Source organism: Entelurus aequoreus, linkage group LG04, assembly GCF_033978785.1.
Source record: "Entelurus aequoreus isolate RoL-2023_Sb linkage group LG04, RoL_Eaeq_v1.1, whole genome shotgun sequence".
Taxonomy (NCBI): Eukaryota; Metazoa; Chordata; class Actinopteri; order Syngnathiformes; family Syngnathidae; genus Entelurus; species Entelurus aequoreus.
In genome coordinates this window covers 33,863,518-33,885,430 of record NC_084734.1, presented here as the reverse complement: position 1 = coordinate 33,885,430, position 21,913 = coordinate 33,863,518, and the positions used below count along the sequence as shown (strand labels likewise).

The 21,913-nt window shown below is 41.2% G+C and overlaps 2 protein-coding genes and 1 pseudogene across 2 annotated transcripts in view; 2 read left to right on the top strand and 1 right to left on the bottom strand.

The window, feature by feature from the left end:
* The window catches only part of LOC133648498 (adenylate kinase 9-like), a 45,606-nt gene extending 37,912 nt beyond the window's left edge, over nt 1–7,694 (bottom strand). Inside the window, exons 1-11 of the mRNA XM_062044660.1 lie at nt 7,633–7,694; nt 7,274–7,380; nt 7,105–7,168; nt 6,979–7,031; nt 6,810–6,906; nt 6,622–6,734; nt 4,673–4,831; nt 1,950–2,084; nt 1,784–1,858; nt 1,612–1,707; nt 1–140 (exon numbers count right to left, since the gene is read on the bottom strand). Of these exons, the coding sequence (XP_061900644.1) occupies nt 1–140; nt 1,612–1,707; nt 1,784–1,858; nt 1,950–2,084; nt 4,673–4,831; nt 6,622–6,734; nt 6,810–6,906; nt 6,979–7,031; nt 7,105–7,168; nt 7,274–7,380; nt 7,633–7,642 (1,049 nt within the window). The 5' untranslated portion in view covers nt 7,643–7,694. The remainder of the gene's footprint in view (nt 141–1,611; nt 1,708–1,783; nt 1,859–1,949; nt 2,085–4,672; nt 4,832–6,621; nt 6,735–6,809; nt 6,907–6,978; nt 7,032–7,104; nt 7,169–7,273; nt 7,381–7,632) is intronic.
* Nucleotides 7,695–7,918: 224 nt separating this feature from the next.
* LOC133648499 (polyphosphoinositide phosphatase-like) overlaps nt 7,919–21,913 on the top strand; it is an 84,015-nt gene continuing 70,020 nt past the window's right edge. The window contains exons 1-4 of the mRNA XM_062044661.1: nt 7,919–8,097; nt 8,214–8,317; nt 11,696–11,794; nt 20,435–20,558. Of these exons, the coding sequence (XP_061900645.1) occupies nt 8,255–8,317; nt 11,696–11,794; nt 20,435–20,558 (286 nt within the window). The 5' untranslated portion in view covers nt 7,919–8,097; nt 8,214–8,254. The remainder of the gene's footprint in view (nt 8,098–8,213; nt 8,318–11,695; nt 11,795–20,434; nt 20,559–21,913) is intronic.
* Nucleotides 16,350–17,211, top strand: LOC133647807 (uncharacterized; annotated as a pseudogene).

Here is a 21,913-nt window from a genome sequence, read left to right as displayed (position 1 = left end):
CCTACGGAGTATTCTGGCTTTCCAGGGAGGAACCTTCCTTCCTTCAGAGCAACGGGACAAATTCGACCCCAGCGGCTCCTCCGCCACCTGAAGCCTGGCACCATCATCCTTGTGGAAGACATGAACCTCAATAGGTCTTCCTAGAAACGAGACAGAAGGCTGCATTGAAAGTCAGTTTATGGATGAATAAATATTAACAGGATGCATGTTAACAGTTGGTTTTGCAATGTTCAAGACTGCTAGAAAGTAGGAAATGCAGTATCTGGTTCGATGTCCAGCATCAAAACATTTCAGTTTAAAGTAGACAAAAAACATGTCCAGTTATGCCAATAAGCAGGTAGTTTTGCATTCTCTAAAGTTGTAAAATTTGTGGCAAAGTAGTGACCACGCAGCTCACTTTAGTGTAATATAAAACTTCACACAGTCGAGGCCAAACATTTATGCCTTCCGAGTTGTCTTGAACGCAGCACAGAACTCAATGCGCTGAACACAGCATAACCATCATTGCAACGTAACATGGTGGCCATAAGGTTTGTAAATATATTTAAATATCAAAGAAGACAAATAAATATTCAAAATATCAACAACATTGTTTTAACTGCTGAAGGAACCTAAAACAAGACCTTTTCTTCCTTGTGCTGAATACTTGCTCCAATGTGGTTGTCAAGTTTATGAGATGTAATGTAAGTGAATGCCACTGTGACTGTTTTTATTGTTAATTTTTGTTATGGTGATATAAATGATAAGTGATTATAATAATAATGATACATATTGGTTCTGTTATTATATTTAATTGTGTTTGTTGTTGTTTAATGATTTTAATCACTATTTATGTTATTGTTATTGAAACAGTTGTTGCTATTATTACGGTAATGTATTTTTTCCTTTTTTAGTATTGTATTGTATGTGTTATCAATTGCTTTGAAAATGTATATGCTACATTTAGAAATCTGGGATTATGTTGGGTTTGATCTATTTTGATATGATTGCAATACTGTTCTGTATGAGTTTTGTAAATAAAATAAATGGAAAAAACTATTTAAGGAATAAACAGTTTTTTTTCAATGCCAATACTGTTTGAACGTATGCATTCACATACAGTGGAATGGAACTGCTATTGTGAAGTTGCAAAAATTGAACTAAAGACATTTGGGAATATACTTCTAAAGTGACACAAAATGTCAATGTATTGCACAGCACAGTTAGTATCAATGGGTTAATTATGGGTGTAAGTCCCACCTTACGCTTATATTGCTGTTTTTTTGTTTTACTGGACCTAACATTGTTTTACACGTGTGTGCTAAAAAGGAATAATAACCGTTGAGATCAGTGAGACACATCTGTGACTCAAACCATCTTTGCATTTCACTTTTGTTGTTAAAGTTAAGACAAACTGTCTTTTTGTCTCTACGTCTGAATATAAACAATGATTAACTTATTTTGACACGTATGTATGATCGGTAAGAATGTTGTCTGGACAGTTAATTAAGCTTTCATATTCCTGGAGGTTTGAAGCGACTATTTCTAATTTCATTATTTATAATAGTTTGGACTTTGGGTGTTCCATTGTATTTGATTGTGCTTTGAAGATGAAATGTCATATAAACTGACTGTGTCGATATCTTCGGGCAGTTCTTTGTCCTGATGGAGGACAACTGGAATGGAGACACGCTGTATTGCCATCGATCCTAGACGTGACAGCACAAACTAGAAGAACCATTACGCAGATGTCAATGAGAAACATCCACAGTTCACTGCACACTTGAACGCAGCCATTACTAACCAAGAGCAACGCTTCAGGTTTGTCACTTCCGTCCAATTCGAAAAGGTAAATAGGGTTGTGGTCCATCATGTAGTCCTGGAAGAAACCACGTTTGTGTTCATATCCGATCCAAATATGGTGCATACTTTAATTTGGGTGCATACTGAGATTTTGAAATGTGTCTAACCTCCAGTGGTCTCAGGATGGTGTCCTTGTATGTGTTGATTCTAAGAGATGTATTTCTCGGATGATATGCTGGGGCCCACACCAACTGGTCAATAGTGATCTTTGGGGTTTGTTCATCTTCCTCTTCTTCTTCCTCCTGCAACCACAAAAACCCCTGTCCGTGTTAACTGAGAATTATTTACAGTATGCATGATCCTGATTGATTATCTGGCACGAGCACGGATAGACCCCGAATGGTGCTAAGCACCTGCCCTTTTGCCCCGGTTAAAAAAAGTGCCCTTTCTGCTAGATAAATTACTCTCTGACATCAATTCCCCCAAATATGTTTTGATAACTGATGGGGGATATATTTTAGTTTTTGTGAGAATTCGACTACAATACAATTGGACTCTTTGAAAAAGGCTTTGGTGAGGCTGTGCCGTAAAAATCTCAACCCCTCCATCCTTCAACAAATCCTAGGGAGTTGAACCTTGTTCGCCGTGCTTGCAGAGCGACTCCAGGCCTGTATAAATAACAAAAACACACACACACCGTAGACTGCTGCACACAGTTATGCGCACATTACCCACCCCTATCACACCTTTGCCACTGCTTATCCCCTTGATGTGCGACGGATGGCTAGAGCAGTGCCAGCTGCAGCTTCGAAAAACCGGATGCCCCAACCGTTGCAAATCTTTTGGTTTCTGTGTTGTGACGTGTATATGGCTATTGAGTTTTTTAAAGCCCCTCCCCATAAGAGCCTAGTATGGAATTTACTTTTTTTTTTAACTTGTGGTGACCCATCAGTGTTTCTGCTCTGTCTTCCCTGTCTACTTACGATGTATGTCTGCTCTTGAACGGGTCTGTGCTAAAAAAATTATTTTGTTGTACTTTTTAAATGCAATGATAAAAAAGTGGGGCAGCACGGTGGTACAGGGGTTAGTGCATGTGCCTCACAATACGAAGGTCCCGAGTTCAACTCCGGGCTCGGGATCTTTCTGTGTGGAGTTTGCATGTTCTCCCCGTGACTGCGTGGGTTCCCTCCGGGTACTTCGGCTTCCTCCCACCTCCAAAAACATGCACCTGGGGATTGGTTTATTGGCAACACTAAATTGGCCCTATAGTGTGTGAATGTGATTGTTGTCTGTCTATCTGTGTTGGCCCTGCGATGAGGTGGCGACTTGTCCAGGGTCTACCCCACCTTCTTCCCGAATGCAGCTGAGATAGGCACCCCACGTGACCTCGAAAGGGACAAGCGGTAGAAAATGGATGGATGGGATGGATAATAAAAGTGCTATCCTATCCTATCCACTATCCTCACAAGCTCACAAGCTGCCCCACTCTTCCTAATGTAGCACTCCAATGGCTGCAGTCTCCTATGACACACAGCATCAGACAGACGGGTAATAACCGTGTTTGTGCAATACCAGACTTTGTTTAGTGCAAAATTAAGCACAATATTAGAGCAGCTAAAAATGTATGGTACCACTTTTCCTAAACAAAATAGAAAAAAACAATAGAAAAAGTAAAGCTTTTGTCTTACTGTTTACTGACGTTTGACATGTTTAATGAAGGGAGAGCATATTTATCAACACTTGCATTTCAAAATATGGAACATTTTCCAGGAAAATTTAAAACAAATAAAACATTTTTTTTGAATTGGTGCTGTCAAATTATATATTTTTTAAATTACATTAATCACACTTTTAAATTTGAATTAATCATGCTTAATCAGAGGTTATTACTTGCTTGCATAATATCAAATTGACTTAAAAAAACACCCCAATAGTTGGACACTAATGCAAATTTATTGTCAGGTCATATGAAAACATTTTTTAAATGTTTGTATAGAATGCAGAAAATGTATTTGTTCGAAACTTGGTAAGAGTTTTATCTAAAGTTCAGTCAGGTTGTATTTCCAAGTAAAATTTTCCAGCGAGCACGCAAGTTGAAGTCTCCTTTCTCATTTTTGCTCTGATGTATGCATTGACCTGATGACAGAGTGTAAAATAACTAGTGTTGCCTTTCAGGTAACCATCCTCAGTTAAGGGAAACGAGCATATACAGTCAAATTTAGTCACTAGAAAAAAGTGCTACATAAATTTAATCAATTTAAATTTGTTATTATTAAAAAATTAATTGTGTGACTAATCTGTGTATAAACATGATTAATGCAATATTTTTGGATGATTAATCACACGAGTTAACACATTTTTTGACAACACTTGTTTTTATTCTCATCACTATTTAGTTTGAGTTTGAGTTTGAGTTTGAGTTTATTTCGAACATGCAAGCATACGTAACTTATTTGTTACTAAAGAAAGAGAACTTTGCTTTCTGTGGGGGAAAGTCCAAGGCAGGCAAATCATTTGACAGATTTACTGTTCGACAGAATAGATCAAGTTTATTTGTTTTGTTAAACTTAAAATCCTAAATATTGAGATGCAAGGTGGGTTTTGACAGTCCGGTGAGTGACATATATTGTATATATTATTAGTGTGATACTGCTAACTTATAACTATATAAGTTTAAAATATACTTTGATTTGTATTATAATAATACAAATGTAATGAATAATTTTTGCGATGGATCCACCTTCCCCCCAAAATGTTTGTGCACGTGTGTGTTGATTACACACCATAGACATTTGGTGGGTCAATGCCCCCATAACTAGCACCAATGCAAACAAGCTATGATGGCAACACGTGAAAATAAACAGATAGATGCAGGACTAGTGTGTTATACCTCTTCCTCTGAGTCTTCCTGGCCCTCGTCTTTTTCATCTATAGATCCTATGACATGAAAGTCACTGTCACACTTCCACCTGTCTTGACTGTACATCAGGCCTGTCTCCGGGTGTTGCTTCTGACCCGACAGCCTCTGGACCAGATCCTTGTCTGCACACTGATATAAGATAGTATACAGTCTTGGTCAAAAGTTTACATACACTTGTAAAGAACATAATGTCATGGCTGTCTTCAGTTTCCAATAATTTCTACAACTCTTATTTTTATGTGATAGAGTGATTAGAGCACATACTTGTTTGTCACAAAAAACATTCATAAAGTTTGGTTCTTTTATGAATTTATTATGGGTCTACTGAAAATGTGACCAAATCTGCTGGGTCAAAAGTATATCATCATCAATCTTTATTGCAGACCTTAAGATACATTTAAACATATAAAAACAGAATACAATACATTAAAAAACAAAACAATAAAACATACATTAAAAACAAAACAATAAAACATATATATACATACAGCAATGTTAATATTTGGTTACATGTCCCTTGGCAATTTTCACTGCAATAAGGCGCTTTTGGCAGCCATCCACAAGCTTCTGGTTGAATTTTTGACCACTCCTCTTGACAAAATTGGTGCAGTTCAGCTAAATTTGTTGGTTTTCTGACATGGACTTATTTCTTCAGCATTGTCCACACGTTTAAGTCAGGACTTTGGGAAGCCCATTCCAAAACCTTAATTCTAGCCTGATTTAGCCGTTCCTTTACCACTTCTGACGTGTGTTTAGGGTCATTGTCCTGCTGGAACACCCAACTGCGCCCAAGACCCAACCTCCGGGCTGATGATTTTAGGTTGTCCTGAAGAATTTGGAGGTAATCCTCCTTTTTCATTGTCCCATTTACTCTCTGTAAAGCACCAGTTCCATTGGCAGCAAAACAGGCCCATAGAATAATACTACCACCACCAGGCTTGACGGTAGGCTTGGTGTTCCTGGGATTAAAGGCCTCACCTTTTCTTCTCCAAACATATTGCTGGGTATTGTGGCCAAATAGCACAATTTTTGTTTCATCTGACCACAGAACTTTCCTCCAGAAGGTCTTATCTTTGTCCATGTGATGTCAGATGAAACAAAAATTTAGCTGTTTGGTCACAATACCCTGCAATATGTTTGGAGGAGAAAAGGTGAGGCCTTTAACCCCAAGAACACCATGCTGACTGTCAAGCATGGTGGTGGTATGTAGTTTTCTCTGGGCCTGTTTTGCTGCCAATGGTACTGGTGCTTTACAGAGAGTAAATGGGACAATGAAAAAGGAGGATTACCTCCAAATTCTTCAGGACAACCTAAAATCATCAGCCCAGAGGTTGGGAGTTTGCTGTTCCAACAGGAGAATGACCCCAAATACACGTCAAAAGTGGTAAAGGAATGGCTAAATCAGGCTAGAATTAAGGTTTTAGAATGGCGTTCCCAAAGTCCTGACTTAAACATGCGGACAATGCTGAAGAAACAAGTCCATGTCAGAAAACCAACAAATTTAGCTGAACTGCACCAATTTTGTCAAGAGGAGTGGTCAAAAATTTAACCAGATGCTTGCCAGAAGCTTGTGGATGGCTACCAAAAGCGCCTTATTGCAGTGAAACTTGCCAAGGGACATGTAACCAAATATTAACATTGCTGTATGTATACTTTTGACCCAGTAGATTTGGTCAATTTTTCAGTAGACTCATAATAAATTCATAAAAGAACCAAACTTCATGAATGCTTTTTGTGACCAACAAGTATGTGCTCCAATCACTCTAACACAAAAAAATAAGAGTTGTAGAAATGATTGGAAACTCAAGACAGCCATGACATTATGTTCTCTACAAGTGTGTGTAAACTTTTGACCACGACTGTATGTGTGAATTTTAACTTGAAATAATACAAGTTGAGGTGCAGCAATGTGTTTCAACCTTGATGTTGATGATAAAGTCCGGCGTGAGTTTGAGGTTCCTGATCAGCTCCATTTGCTCATTCACAGCCACATTCTCTTCCGAGATGAATGGTAGGCAGCTCAACACGTAGCCTGCACCACAACGCATGCAGGTTCTACATATCAGTCTACAGATATGTTGTGATTGAGAAGACAATTGGAGCCTACCATAGTGCTGGGCTTTTACTGAGTTTAGCATGTCAATTATGAGCCGTAGAACCATGTCTTCTGGCACACTTTCACCCGCATTCAGGATATCCAAAAGCTGTCAAATAATCCTTTAGTTAGATAACAAAAAATGTGTATGCAAATTTGTTCGCACTGTAAATACCAATACCTTAATACCATCCTCTGTTCTAGTTTTAATGTGGTAGTTCAGCAGATCCGTGTCTGGAAGCATTTGAATAAATTGACTTATTGTATAAGAAAAAAAAAAAAATAATATAGTGATTATATTCCCTACCATCAATTAATATACATCCCCAGGTCTCTGCAATTTCTTTGGCCAAGGTGGATTTACCAACACCCTGCAACAAATCATTTGTTTTTGTTAGATTAATGAAGCATTATGGTGGAATTTTAGGTGGGTGTATATGGAATTTATCCTGGCATTTTTAAACGAGTGACATTACCGGTCTTCCAACCACAAGGAAGCAAGTTGGTTTAGTAAGTAGACGTTGTCTCTCAGCTTCATCTTCCATAAAGTTGTCCACCAGATCCATGTTTGGATTATTATTGACTAGCAACGACAAAACAAAGAGTTATCAAACACTAAAAGGGCGCTAGTAGGTCTCAGTTGTCAAAGTAACATAACTGTTCACATAAGTCAATTAAAGCACTTTCAAAGCAAGTTACTTAGTACAGTGTCAGCTCAATTACTTACTACATATTTGACCTACCGATACTTTAGGTAATTCCTCTGGCTAACATACAATATTTCCACCGTTACTTGTTAATCGGTGCAATTTAATATGAGCACTTACGAGCTTACCTATTGGCATGAGTGCCGCTGGTTGCCATGGTAACTATCAACACGCTCTTTTTGGGGGACTTTCACAGCTGTATTTACGGTAAACTTATATTATCATGATTATTTTTTAAATGATTTAACATGACATCTGGAATAATTGTAATAAAAAAAGCAAAAACAGAATTATAAATCCACAGCATTACAAAAACGAAAGACTCTTTTTGTGTGTAAGATTATTTTTGGGCTTAGTGAGCCACCGTAAGCAACTGACGCGTGACCGTTTTCCGGGTTCATGACCTTCACGTGACTAAAACAAATTCGTGGAGCGTAATGTTCTTTAGCTAGCAAACACTAAACCGGTGTGTTAGACTTGTTGTTTATACACCTATTTTAGGATTTTTTTTTGCGCATAAGACACACAAAAAATGCATATTGTCATCTCTTGTTAAGATATGTGGCTGTCGTAGATCGCTAGCTAGTTTAACGGTGAGTTGTTAGCGGAATAAATGATGCACTCTATCTACCAGTAGGAATAAATGTATGCGACACCTTTAGGCTTGATGACCTCACTACATACTTTCATGTGTTTTGTACATTTTCAGGTACTCTTGTCTTCTGGTTTGTGGATCGCACAAGAGCAAATATGCCACAATCTGCAGCTCTCATCAGTGGGATCCAGATGATGGTTTTGTACGAGACAAGAGCAGTATGTTTGTACAGTTTTTCTTAGTGTCATTATGATCAGCAGTCAGTTCAGAATTTGCTTGAAGGAAAAAAAATACATTTTCTTGTAAAGAATGCAACGGAAATATGTGATCAAACACCAGTTCTGGGCTTGAACATAGTTTTATCAGCTTTTTAAAAGAGCAAAACATGCTCTTTGAAAGACACTAGATGGCAGCAACGGTTAGTGTTTGTACTGCTATCAATAAATACAGCATTCGGGTATTGTGCATCATAAGTAATAATTCTGCACAAGTAAGATTTACATTTTAGAGATTGGATTACCATTACTAATGATACTAATACGCCATCTTCATGAGCACTCTTGAGTTAATCAAGAGGTTGCCTACAGCCAGCCATCAATGTGTTTTCCATTAATTAGAAATTCCAGCAATTATTTGCAAAGTAAATTCAATTTGAAATTCGCTGAAAGGTTATTTCAGCGAGCATCAAATGATTAACTTATGTTAATGTTTTTCAACAGTGGCTAACTTCTTTGTACAGTCGTGGCCAAAAGTTTACATGGCTGTCATGAGTTTCCAATAATTTCTACAACTCCTATTTTTTTGTGATAGAGTGATTGGAGCACATACTTGTTTGTCACAAAAAATATTCACAAAGTTTGGTTCTTTGATGAATTTATTATGGGTCTACTGAAAATGTGACCAAATCTTCTGAGTTAAAAGTATGCATACAGCAATGTTAATATGTGGTTACATGTCCCTTGGCAAGTTTCACTGCAATAAGTCGCTTTTGGTAGCCATCCACAAGCTTCTGGCAAGCTTCTGGTTTAATTTTTGACCACTCCTCTTGACAAAATTGGTGCAGTTCAGGTACATTTGTTGGTTTTCGGATATGGACTTGTTTCTTCAGCATTGTCCACATGGTCTCAATGGGGTTTAAGTCAGGACTTTGGGAAGGCCATTCTAAAACCTTAATTGTAGCCTGATTTAGCCATTCCTTTACCACTTTTGACGTGTTTTTCATTGTCCCATTTAATCTCTGTAAAACACCGATTCCATTGGCAGCAAAACAGGCCCAGAGCATAATACTACCACCACCATGTTTGACGGTATGCTTGGTGTTCCTGGGATTAAAGGCCACACCTTTTCTCCTCCAAACATTTTGCTGGGTATTGTGGCCAAATAGCTAAATTTTTGTTTCATCTGACCACATAACTTTCCTACAGAAAGGCTTGTCTAAAGCAAACTTTAGACAAGCCTTAAGGTGTCGCTTCTGGAGCAAGGGCTTCCTTCTTGCATGGTAGCTTCTCAGTCCTTGGCTATGCAAAACACGCTTGACTGTGGACACTGACACCTGTGTTCCATCAGCTTCCAATTCATTGCAGACCTGTTTTTTGGTGGTTCTCGGTTGACTCTTGATCATCCTGACCAATTTTCTCTTAGCAGCAGGTGATAGCTAGCGTTTTCTTCCTGATCGTGGCAGTGACAAAACTGTGCCATGCACTTTATACGTACGAACAATTGTCAGCACAGTTGCTCTTGGGACCTTAAGCTGCTTTAAAATGGCTCCAAGTGACTTTCCTGACTTGTCCAAGTCAATGATTAGTTTTTTTCAGATCAGTGCTGAGTTCCAATGACTTTCCCATTGTCCCGTTTGTAACCGGGTCTAATGACTGCATCACATGAGCCCTATTTTAATGGGCTCAGAGAAGTCAACAGGTGTCGTCAATCATAATCCAGGCATGTGATTTTTCCGTCTAAAGTCGGAATTCCGTCTTTTTTAATCTCGGGGACTTTGTTCGGTGATTTTATTCGGAAAATCGATCGTCCCGGAAAGGTTTTGTGCACGTGGTGTCATGATAATATTGACTATGGATCACGAGGTTTCAAGGCTTTGGAAGTACATGCGAAACGCCAAAAACATATGAAACAACTTGAAGCAAGGAAAACCAACTTTTCACTAGCTGGTACTTTTGGATGTCAACTGAAAGTGAGCAAACCTTACGAACTTCATCTTTTGTTTAAACTACCGTAGACATGGAGAGGAAAGATCCGCCCACTTCAGTTGCAGACAGGGTTGTTAATAATGATGTAAGCTAAAAAATATTTGCTTGCGAAATACGCATGTTTGTTTTAAATATTCACCAATTATTGCTTTGTGAAATATAAATGGGTTTTTCTAAAAATAAAAAGCCATGTGAAAATATATTATGAAATTACAGAAATTCATAGAGTCGCATTATTGATTCCAGTTAACAATTTATTTGAAATAAATGTGCATATAATACTATTTTGTAATATTATGTTCTTTTGTAGTCTGTTGAAACTATTGTCAGTGGTGTAACAATCTTGAAGGTAAATATTTTCTCACTTGTTTCATGCAATATGTCAGTGTCACATTATTATTATTTTCTATTTTCAAATATGAGTAAACAATACTAAACATGTTTAATTATTTTCATAACTGTATATCCTATTTTGGCGAAAAGAATGAAATGTTTACATTACATCACATTACATGAACTGAAGTAATGTGGTAATACTGTAAATAAACTGTAGATAATAACACTGATCGATGTGAAATGAACACAAGATGTAAATATTAGTGACTAAATACTGTTGGGACTGAACCATATACAGTGATTCATTAGGATAATTGGGTTATGTATGTTCTATTAATGATGTTTTCATGTTTTTAAACACTAAAATATTTTCTTCAAATGGTGCTGTCTTTGTTAATTTTAGCATGTTAAATTGGTGAAAAACCAGGAGCGTCCCCCAGACCCCCGGAAATTTTTTCAGTCTTTTTCATTGTGGTCAAATCACATGTCTGTAATCACTCACATGAAGTTAAGAGGCCATGCCATGAAGCTAATTTGATTTGATTGTAACTTTTCTACATCACCAAAATTGATCATGTATGTTGCTGTATGTATACTTTTGACCCAGCAGATTTGGTCACATTTTCAGTAGACCCATAATAAATTCATAAAAGAACCAAATTCATGAATGTTTTTGTGACAAACAAGTATGTGCTCCAATCACTCTATCACATCAGAAACAAGAGTTGTAGAAATTATTGGAAACTCAAGACAGTCATGACATTATGTCCTTCACAAGTGTATGTAAACTTTTGACCACGACTGTATGTTAATTAGAAATGTTAAAATGGTATGTAAAACTGCCTGTACAGTTAAGGTAAATGATGGGGACGGTTTGACACCGGAACAGATTTGTTTGAGTTACCTCATTTATTATGGGCAAAATTATTTCATGCAAAGTCTCAAAGATTCTCCTCTATTTATGTAGAAACATATGTAAGCCATGTCAAACAAATGCAAAGTCACACAAGTTAAATTTGAAGTTTTGCAGTCATTTCATTTTTTTTTTCCTGACAGAGGTATTTTTTAGTGGGGAGCAATCAGGCTCAGACCAAACACAGAGTTCTCAAGATTGACCGCACAGAGCCCAAGGACCTGGTCATAATTGACGATAAGGTGAGCACTGTTTTCTCACTGGCCTTAGTACAGTACTAATGTAACTCCGTGCTTATGTAATACAGTACAGTACGCCCCTGGGATATTGTGCAATGGCTCCAGCCTCTCCCAAGTGCATTGTGGATGACAGGCTAGCTGATGACTTCTGAGTTCACATCATTCTCTTCCCCTTATTACCAGGATATGAGCTGGAAGTTGATATATTGTCCTAATGCAGGGGTTGTTGTTATTATAATGATGTGTTTGTTTTTTTGTTATTAGACATTTTCAAGTAAATATCCATCACTCCATGCTTCCATTCCTGCCAATATTATGTTAGTTATTCATTGTTTTCTCCCCATTGGATTGGCATTATAGAAACATATCATGCCAATTTAGAAACATACTGTGGATGTTCGAGAATGTAATTTTATTGTTATTAAACTAGACTGCGGATGGAAATAGCATCTTCGCTATAATCCCGCATATTTACTAGGGATGTAAAAAATACAAAAATAAAAAAGATTTTCGAATGAATCGCGATTCTTATTCGTTAAGATTCTTAAGCAATTAAAAATAATTGGGTATAATTTTATCAAAAACAGTTTAATATAGAAATTAATCAGAACTGTTATTTATTTTATGGAGTAATGTAGTTAATCATAGAACTGGCACCCAATGTTATTAAAAAAGTATTGATTTTGAATCGAGAATCGATTCTGAATCAAATAGTTACCCCCAAGAATCGAATCAAATCGAATCGTGTGGTGCCCAAAGATTCACAGCCTTAATATTTACACAACATCTTGTGTTGTGCCTTTTTAAATAAATAAACACAAAGTAACGTAAACAGATGGGAAGTGGCTCATCTGCGGAAAAAACACTCCGGCTTCCTCACACCTCCAAAAACATGCACCTGGGTTGATTGGCAACACTAAATTGGCTGTAGTGTGTGAATGTGAGTGTGAATGTTGTCTGTCTATCTGTCTTGGCCCTGCGATGAGGTGACGACTTGTTCAGGATGCCCCCCTCCCCCACGACAGGGACAAGCGGTAGAAAATAGATGGATGGAAATATTGTTCATATATTTAATTGTGCTCATGCTCGAAGACTTCTATGGGAATGCAACAAAAAGACTCAGATTGCCTTCGCCCGGACGCGGGTCACCCGGGGCCCCCTCTGGAGCCAGACCCGGAGTTGGGGGTGCCCGGCCGGGCACAGCCCGAAGAGGCAACGTGGGTCACTCCTCCAATGGGCTCACCACTCATGGGAGGGGCCATAGAGGTCGGGTGCATTGTGAGCTTGGCGGCAGCCGTCGGCAGGGCACTTGGCGGTCTGACCCTCGGCTACATAAGCTAGCTCTTGGGACGTGGAACGTCACCTCGCTGGGGGGGAAGGAGCCTGAGCTAGTGCGTGAGGTGGAGAAGTTCCGGCTGGATATAGTCGGACTCACTTCGACGCACAGCAAGGGCTCTGGAACCAGTTCTCTCGAGAGGGGCTGGACTCTCTTCCACACTGGCGTTGCACGCAGTGAGAGGCGACGAGCTGGGGTAGCAATTCTTGTTGCCCCCCGGCTCAGAGCCTGCACGTTGGAGTTCAACCCAGTAGACGAGAGGGTAGCCTCCCTCCGTCTTCGAATGGGGGGACGGAGGGAGTGTTGTTGTTTGTGCTTACGCACCAAACAGCAGTTCAGAGTACCCACCCTTTTTGGATACACTCGAGGGAGTACTGGAAAGTGCTCCTCCGGGTGATTCCCTTGTCCTACTGGGGGACTTCAACGCTCATGTTGGCAACGACAGTGAAACCTGGAGAGGCGGGATTGGGAAGAATGGCCGCCCGGATCTGAACCAGAGTGGTGTTTTGTTATTGGACTTTTGTGCTCGTCACAGATTGTCCATAACGAACACCATGTTCAAACATAAGGGTGTCCATAAAGATGGCGGCGCATCACGGCGGCAGCTTCTTGCGAGCGCTCCTGGAAGTGTAGACCGATTTGGCAAAAATACCCGTCAATTCAGTCAATTTCATGGCTGGCTCACAGCGTGTTCACTCCGTGATCACTTACGACCGACTTACGATTCTGGATGTGGAGAGATCAGGCCATTTTGGGCTGAAAGATGCGTGTACGGTGGACCTACTCGCTAGCTTGGGAATTCTTCGCGAGCTACATCCAGCAGTGGCCTTTGAAGCAGGGGGGTCCACTACCAGCGGAGACCGTCAACGAAAGAGACGTAAGCGGTGCGCTCGGAAGCAGAAGCGGGGATGTCGGGCGGGGCTAACAACAAAGCTAAAGGCGTTGTTGTTAGCGGGGCTAACGAAAAAGCTAAATGCTAATCCACAAAGAAGCGCTAATAAGGAGTCTGTTAAGCTAGAACTAGCCAGCGCCAGGCTGGATAATCCCTGCACACATAGCAATTCTCTTAGAATAATATACAACTCACATAATGTTTTTTCTGCGTCAGAGGTGGACATGCATTTTACTGAGGTGGCAAACAATCTAAAAATTCCTGTCATATCAATTCCTAGATATGGTCGAAATTATTTAAAGTGCACTACGCATAATAAACGTAACATTATTAATATTGCTAGTACGGATACTTTCAACAAAAACTCCTCAAAACAGCCCACTACCTATAATATGGGCTTTTTAAACATAAGGTCATTGTCTTCCAAAACGTTATTAGTTAATGAAGTCATTAGAGACAACAATCTTGATGTCGTTGGTCTAGCCGAGACCTGGCTCAAACCAGACGAATTTTTTGCGCTGGGTGAGGCGTCTCCTCCTGGCTATATGGGAACGCATATTGCCCGTCCCATTAAAAGGGGTTGGGGTGTTGCACTAATATACAAGAAAAACTTTAGCCTTACCTCGGACCTAAATAATAAATATAACTCGTTTGAGGTGCTTACTGTGATGTTTGTCACACCGCTGCCTCTGCACCTGGCTGTCATCTACCGCCCCCCAGGGCCCTATTCGGACTTTATCAATGAATTTTCAGAGTTTGTTGCTGATCTAGTGACGCACGCCGACAATATAATCATAATGGGAGACTTTAACATCCATATGAATACCCCATCGGACCCTCCATGCGTGGCGCTCCAGACTATAATTGATAGCTGTGGTCTTACACAAATAATAAATGAACCCACGCATCGCAACGGTAATACGATAGATTTAGTGCTTGTCAGGGGTGTCACCACCTCCAAAGTTACGATACTCCTGTACACTAAAGTAATGTCCGATCATTACCTTATAAAATTCGAAGTTCTGACTCATTGTCAACAAACTAATAATAATAATAATAACTATTATAGCAGCCGCAACATTAATGCTGCCACAACGACGACTCTTACTGACCTACTGCCTTCGGTAATGGCACCATTCCCAAATTATGTGGGCTCTATTGATAACCTCACTAACAACTTTAACGACGCCCTGCGCGACACCATTGATTGTGTAGCACCGCTAAAGCTAAAAAGGGCCCCTAAAAGGCGTACCCCATGGTTTACAGAAGAAACTAAAGCCCAGAAATTATCATGTAGAAAGCTGGAACGCAAATGGCGTGCGACTAAACCTGAGGTTTTCCATCAAGCATGGAGTGATAGTTTAATAACTTATAACCGCATGCTTACCTCAGCTAAAGCTAAATATTACTCAAATCTCATCCACCTCAACAAAAATGATCCTAAATTTTTGTTTAGTACAGTAGCATCGCTAACCCAACAAGGGACTCCTCCCAGTAGCTCCACCCACTCAGCAGATGACTTTATGAATTTCTTTAATAAGAAAATTGAAGTCATTAGAAAAGAGATTAAAGACAATGCATCTCAGCTACAACTGGGTTCTATTAACACAGATACGACTGTATATACGACGGACGCTGCCCTCCAAAATAGTTTCTCCCTCTTTGATGAAATAACATTGGAGGAATTGTTAAAATGTGTAAATGGGACAAAACAAACAACATGTTTACTTGACCCAATTCCTGGGAAACTTATCAAGGAGCTTTTTGTTTTATTAGGTCCATCAGTGTTAAATATTATAAACTTATCACTTTCCTCTGGTAATGTTCCCCTAGCATTCAAAAAAGCGGTTATTCATCCTCTACTCAAAAGACCTAACCTCGATCCTGACCTCATGGTGAACTACCGGCCGGTGTCCCACCTTCCGTTTATCTCGAAAATCCTCGAAAAAATTGTCGCACAGCAGCTAAATGAACACTTAGCGTCTAACAATCTCTGTGAACCTTTTCAATCCGGTTTCAGGGCAAATCACTCTACGGAGACAGCCCTCGCAAAAATGACTAATGATCTATTGCTAACGATGGATTCTGATGCGTCATCTATGTTGCTGCTTCTTGATCTTAGCGCCGCTTTCGATACTGTTGATCATAATATTTTATTAGAGTGTATCAAAACGCGTATTGGGATGTCAGACTTAGCCTTGTCTTGGTTTAACTCTTATCTTACTGACAAGATGCAGTGTGTCTCCCATAACAATGTGACCTCGGACTATGTTAAGGTAACGTGCGGAGTTCCCCAGGGTTCGGTTCTTGGCCCTGCACTCTTTAGTATTTACATGCTGCCGCTAGGTAACATCATACGCAAATACGGTGTTAGCTTTCACTGTTATGCGGATGACACCCAACTCTACATGCCCCTAAAGCTGACCAACACGCCGGATTGTAGTCAGCTGGAGGCGTGTCTTAATGAAATTAAACAATGGATGTCCGCTAACTTTTTGCAACTCAACGCTAAGAAAACGGAAATGCTGATTATCGGTCCGACATCTATTTAATAATACCACCTTAACATTTGACAACCAAACAATTAAACAAGGCGACTCGGTAAAGAATCTAGGTATTATCTTCGACCCAACTCTCTCGTTTGAGTCACACATTAAGAGAGTTACTAAAACGGCCTTCTTTCATCTCCGTAATATCGCTAAAATTCGTTCCATTTTGTCCACAAACGATGCTGAGATCATTATCCATGCGTTCGTTACATCTCGTCTCGATTACTGTAACGTTTTATTTTCGGGCCTCCCTATGTCTAGCATTAAAAGATTACAGATGGTACAAAATGCGGCTGCTAGACTTTTGACAAAAACAAGAAAGTTTGATCATATTACGCCTATACTGGCTCACTTGCACTGGCTTCCTGTGCACCTAAGATGCGACTTTAAGGTTTTACTACTTACGTATAAAATACTACACGGTCAAGCTCCTGCCTATCTTGCCGATTGTATTGTACCATATGTCCCGGCAAGAAATCTGCGTTCAAAGAACTCCGGCTTATTAGTGATTCCCAGAGCCCAAAAAAAGTCTGCGGGCTATAGAGCGTTTTCTATTCGGGCTCCAATACTATGGAATGCCCTCCCGGTAAACGTTAGAGATGCTACCTCAGTAGAAGCATTTAAGTCTCATCTTAAAACTCATTTGTATACTCTAGCCTTTAAATAGACTCCCTTTTTAGACCAGTTGATCTGCCGTTTCTTTTCTTTTCTTTTCTACTCTGCTCCGGAGTGGACCGCTAGCCTGTTCATCGGATGGGGACATCTCTACGCTGCTGACCCGTCTCCGCTCGGGATGGTTCCTGCTGGCCCCACCATGGACTGGACTTTCGCTGATGTGTTGGACTTTCACAATATTATGTCAGACCCACTCGACATCCATTGCTTTCGGTCTCCCCTAGAGGGGGGGGTTACCCACATATGCGGTCCTCTCCAAGGTTTCTCATAGTCATTCACATTGACGTTCCACTGGGGTGAGTTTTCCTTGCCCGTATGTGGGCTCTGTACCGAGGATGTCGTTGTGGCTTGTACAGCCCTTTGAGACACTTGTGATTTAGGGCTATATAAATAAACATTGATTGATTGATAAGTGCACTTGGCACCACGACACCTTAGGCCGCAGTTCCATGATCAACTTTGTAGTTGTGTCATCGGATTTGCGGCCTCATGTTTTGGACACTCGGGTGAAGAGAGGGGTGGTGATTCCTCTCTTTAAGAAGGGGAACCGGAGGGTGTGTTCCAAGTATCGTGGGATCACACTCCTCAGTCTTCCCGGTAAGGTTTATTCAGGTGTACTGGAGAGGAGGCTACGCCGGATAGTCGAACCTCGGATTCAGGAGGAACAGTATGGTTTTCGTCCTGGTCGTAGAACTGTGGAACAGCTCTATACTCTCGGCAGGGTCCTTGAGGGTGCATGGGAGTTTGCCCAACCAGTCTACATGTGCTTTGTGGACTTGGAGAAGGCATTTGACCGTGTCCCTCGGGAAGTCCTGTGGGGAGTGCTCAGAGAGTATGGGGTATCAGACTGTCTGATTGTGGGGGTCCGCTCCCTGTACGATCAGTGTCAGAGCTTGGTCCGCATTGCCCGCAGTAAGTCGGACACGTTTCCAGTGAGGGTTGGACACTGCCAAGGCTGCCCTTTGTCACCGATTCTGTTCATAACTTTTATGGACAGAATTTCTAGGCGCAGTCAAGGCGTTGAGGGGATCCGTTATTTTGGCTGCAGGATTAGGTCTCTGCTTTTTGCAGATGATGTGGTCCTGATGGCTTTATCTGGCCAGGATCTTCAGCTCTCACTGGATCAGTTCGCAGCCGAGTGTGAAGCGACTGGGATGAGAATCAGCACCTCCAAGTCCGAGTCCATGGTTCTCGCCCGGAAAAGGGTGGAGTGCCATCTTCGGGTTGGGGAGGAGACCCTGCCCCAAGTGGAGGAGTTCAAGTACCTCGGAGTCTTGTTCACGAGTGAGGGAAGAGTGCATCGTGAGATCGACAGGCGGATCGGTGCGGCGTCTTCAGTAATGCGGACGCTGTATCAATCAGTTGTGGTGAAGAAGGAGCTGAGCCGGAAGGCAAAGCTCTCAATTTACCGGTCGATCTACGTTCCCATCCTCACCTATGGTCATGAGCTTTGGGTTATGACCGAAAGGACAAGATCACGGGTACAAGCGGCCGAAATGAGTTTCCTCCGCCGGGTGGCAGGGCTCTTCCTTAGAGATAGGGTGAGAAGCTCTGCCATCCGGGGGGAGCTCAAAGTAAAGGCGCTGCTCCTCCATATCAAGAGGAGCCAGATGAGGTGGTTCGGGCATCTGGTCAGGATGCCACCCGAACGCCTCCCTAGGGAGGTGTTTCAGGCACGTCCGACCGGTAGGAGGCCACAGGGAAGACCCAGGACACGTTGGGAAGACTATGTCTCCCAACTGGCCTGGGAACGCCTCGGGATCCTCCGGGAAGAGCTGGACGAAGTGGCTGGGGAGAGGGAAGTCTGGGCTTTCCTGCTTAGTCTGCTGCCCCCTCGACTCGACTCTGGATAAGCGGAAGAAGATGGATGGATAAAAATTTTTTTACATTCGTCGTCATGTGTTTCAAAAAAGTGCAGTTCCCCTTTAAACACCTAAGGGAAAACCATGAGTCAAGGTTAGTAGGTTAGAATTTCTAGGCGCAGTCAAGGCGTTGAGGGGATCCGTTATTTTGGCTGCAGGATTAGGTCTCTGCTTTTTGCAGATGATGTGGTCCTGATGGCTTTATCTGGCCAGGATCTTCAGCTCTCACTGGATCGGTTCGCAGCCGAGTGTGAAGCGACTGGGATGAGAATCAGCACCTCCAAGTCCGAGTCCATGGTTCTCGCCCGGAAAAGGGTGGAGTGCCATCTTCGGGTTGGGGAGGAGACCCTGCCCCAAGTGGAGGAGTTCAAGTACCTCGGAGTCTTGTTCACGAGTGAGGGAAGAGTGCATCGTGAGATCGACAGGCGGATCGGTGCGGCGTCTTCAGTAATGCGGACGCTGTATCAATCAGTTGTGGTGAAGAAGGAGCTGAGCCGGAAGGCAAAGCTCTCAATTTACCGGTCGATCTACGTTCCCATCCTCACCTATGGTCATGAGCTTTGGGTTATGACCGAAAGGACAAGATCACGGGTACAAGCGGCCGAAATGAGTTTCCTCCGCCGGGTGGCAGGGCTCTTCCTTAGAGATAGGGTGAGAAGCTCTGCCATCCGGGGGGAGCTCAAAGTAAAGGCGCTGCTCCTCCATATCAAGAGGAGCCAGATGAGGTGGTTCGGGCATCTGGTCAGGATGCCACCCGAACGCCTCCCTAGGGAAGTGTTTAGGGCACGTCCAACCGGTAGGAGGCCACGGGGAAGACCCAGGACACGTTGGGAAGACTATGTCTCCCGGCTGGCCTGGGAACGCCTCGGGATCCCCCGGGAAGAGTTGGACGTAGTGGCTGGGGAGAGGAAATCTGGGCTTCCCTGCTAAGGCTGCTGCCCCTGCGACCCGACCTCGGATAAGCGGAAGAAGATGGATGGATGGATGGATTTAATTGTGAACATAGAAATGTTAAAACGGACATATTTTTGAGGTCACCTGAAATTTTTTTATTTTTTTGTTAATTTTAGGAAAAAATCATGTTGATACACTAAGTATTTTGGAAATATGGCCCAATTTAGAGATTTTCTAAAATGAAACCAAAAAACAAAAAAACATGTATAGGTGTACAGCGAGAGCATTTTCAAAGCAAAGTAAGACTCACAATTGAATTTTCATTTTGCTGAAAAGTAGTCCAGTGAAAATGCAATATATTTGTCACACTTTTTTAATGATTTTTCTACAAAATCCTATTTATTGTGTCCTTCAAATCTACTATTTTGTCTTTAGCATGTATACAACCAGCAAGAGGTGCGTGAGTTGCTGGGCCGCCTGGACTTGGGAAACCGCACAAAGATCGCCCAAAAGGGTCCCTCTGGCCTGTCTAAGGCCGTGTCAGCCTTTGGCATCGTCGGTACGTGCCCTCCCTTCACTCGCTTGTCACGCTCTTGCACAACAACAACAAAGGAAAAATCATTTGGCTAACACAGATGGCAACGTGTACTTCATGCTACAAAGCATCATTAGGTGCCCAGCTGCAGGTGTTGACCTGCTTTTTGCATATTACACACTGGAGATGGGACAATACAATAAAAGACCCAGGTGGCAAATCAATGCAGGTTGCTACATAATGCAACTTCCTTTTGCTCCTTTTAGATTTAAAATATAAAATGAAATGGATACAATACCACTGTCTTCAATAGCACGCCAATTTAAAAAAGCCATTTCAAAAGAGGGTGCTTTATATGTCTTGGAACAATTCAGTATTTTTTCAAACAAATTTTGGCACCAAAGGAAGACTGAAGATTATGTGCGAAAAAATCAATTTCATTAAAAGCCCCCAGTGTTTAGGACTGTAATCTATGTGCGTAGTGAAATTGAATAGCTAAGGTGATATCTGTAAAAGAAAGAGGCAGAGCACTTCCTTAAATAAGCCCAACTCTACATCTGACTAGTTCCTGTGCAACTCAAGCTCGCTTCAATAGAAATGGCCTGATCTATTTGTGGTGGATCGCCACAAAAAAAAATGGGAAGATGGAAACACTGGTTCTTGTGATTATTGTGTGTAGAAGATGTGATTTCAGTTGTAAAAATCAGGTCAAGTGTTTGGTCTTCATCTCAGGGAACATATGTCTCAACCTTACACCTTTTATTGAAGTGTTTCTATAGGTAATTAGCAGGGCAGAGGGGTCTGCTTCATGTCTCCGTTTCATGATCAAGTGGTGACCTACATTTGTTAACACAGCGCAGGAACATGTCTTTGAATACACAAGCCAATCCTGATTACATGCTATCAATGACAGAATGTTTGGACCTTTCAGAAAAGCTCGGTCCTTGGATGTTCATTGGAAAATCTTCTGAGAGCTTCATAGCAGTGTTGATAATCACAGAAAGCAAGCAGATTTGCAATGATTCGAATTTTTGGTATATCCACGATTTACTTTAGTTCACATTGATTGGGAATACCAAGAATGCAATTTTTATTCTGCAACAATGCTGCACAAACTCCAGTCAGGGCTGTTTTATTCATAGCCAATTTAGAAGGGACTTAAATAGACTAGAATGGAACTTAGTAGAAAGCAGACCTCCACCAGGGTTGAGCTGTTAACAAAAAACAAGAGTATAATGGAGAAGCAAAACAAAATATATATTTTTTTCCTTGGCAGTAGTAATAAACCCTGACATAATACAACCACAACAAACTAATGCTGAATACATTTCCTTATAGTTTATGTACGTAACTGTCGAGTATCAGGTGTTTATGGGGAG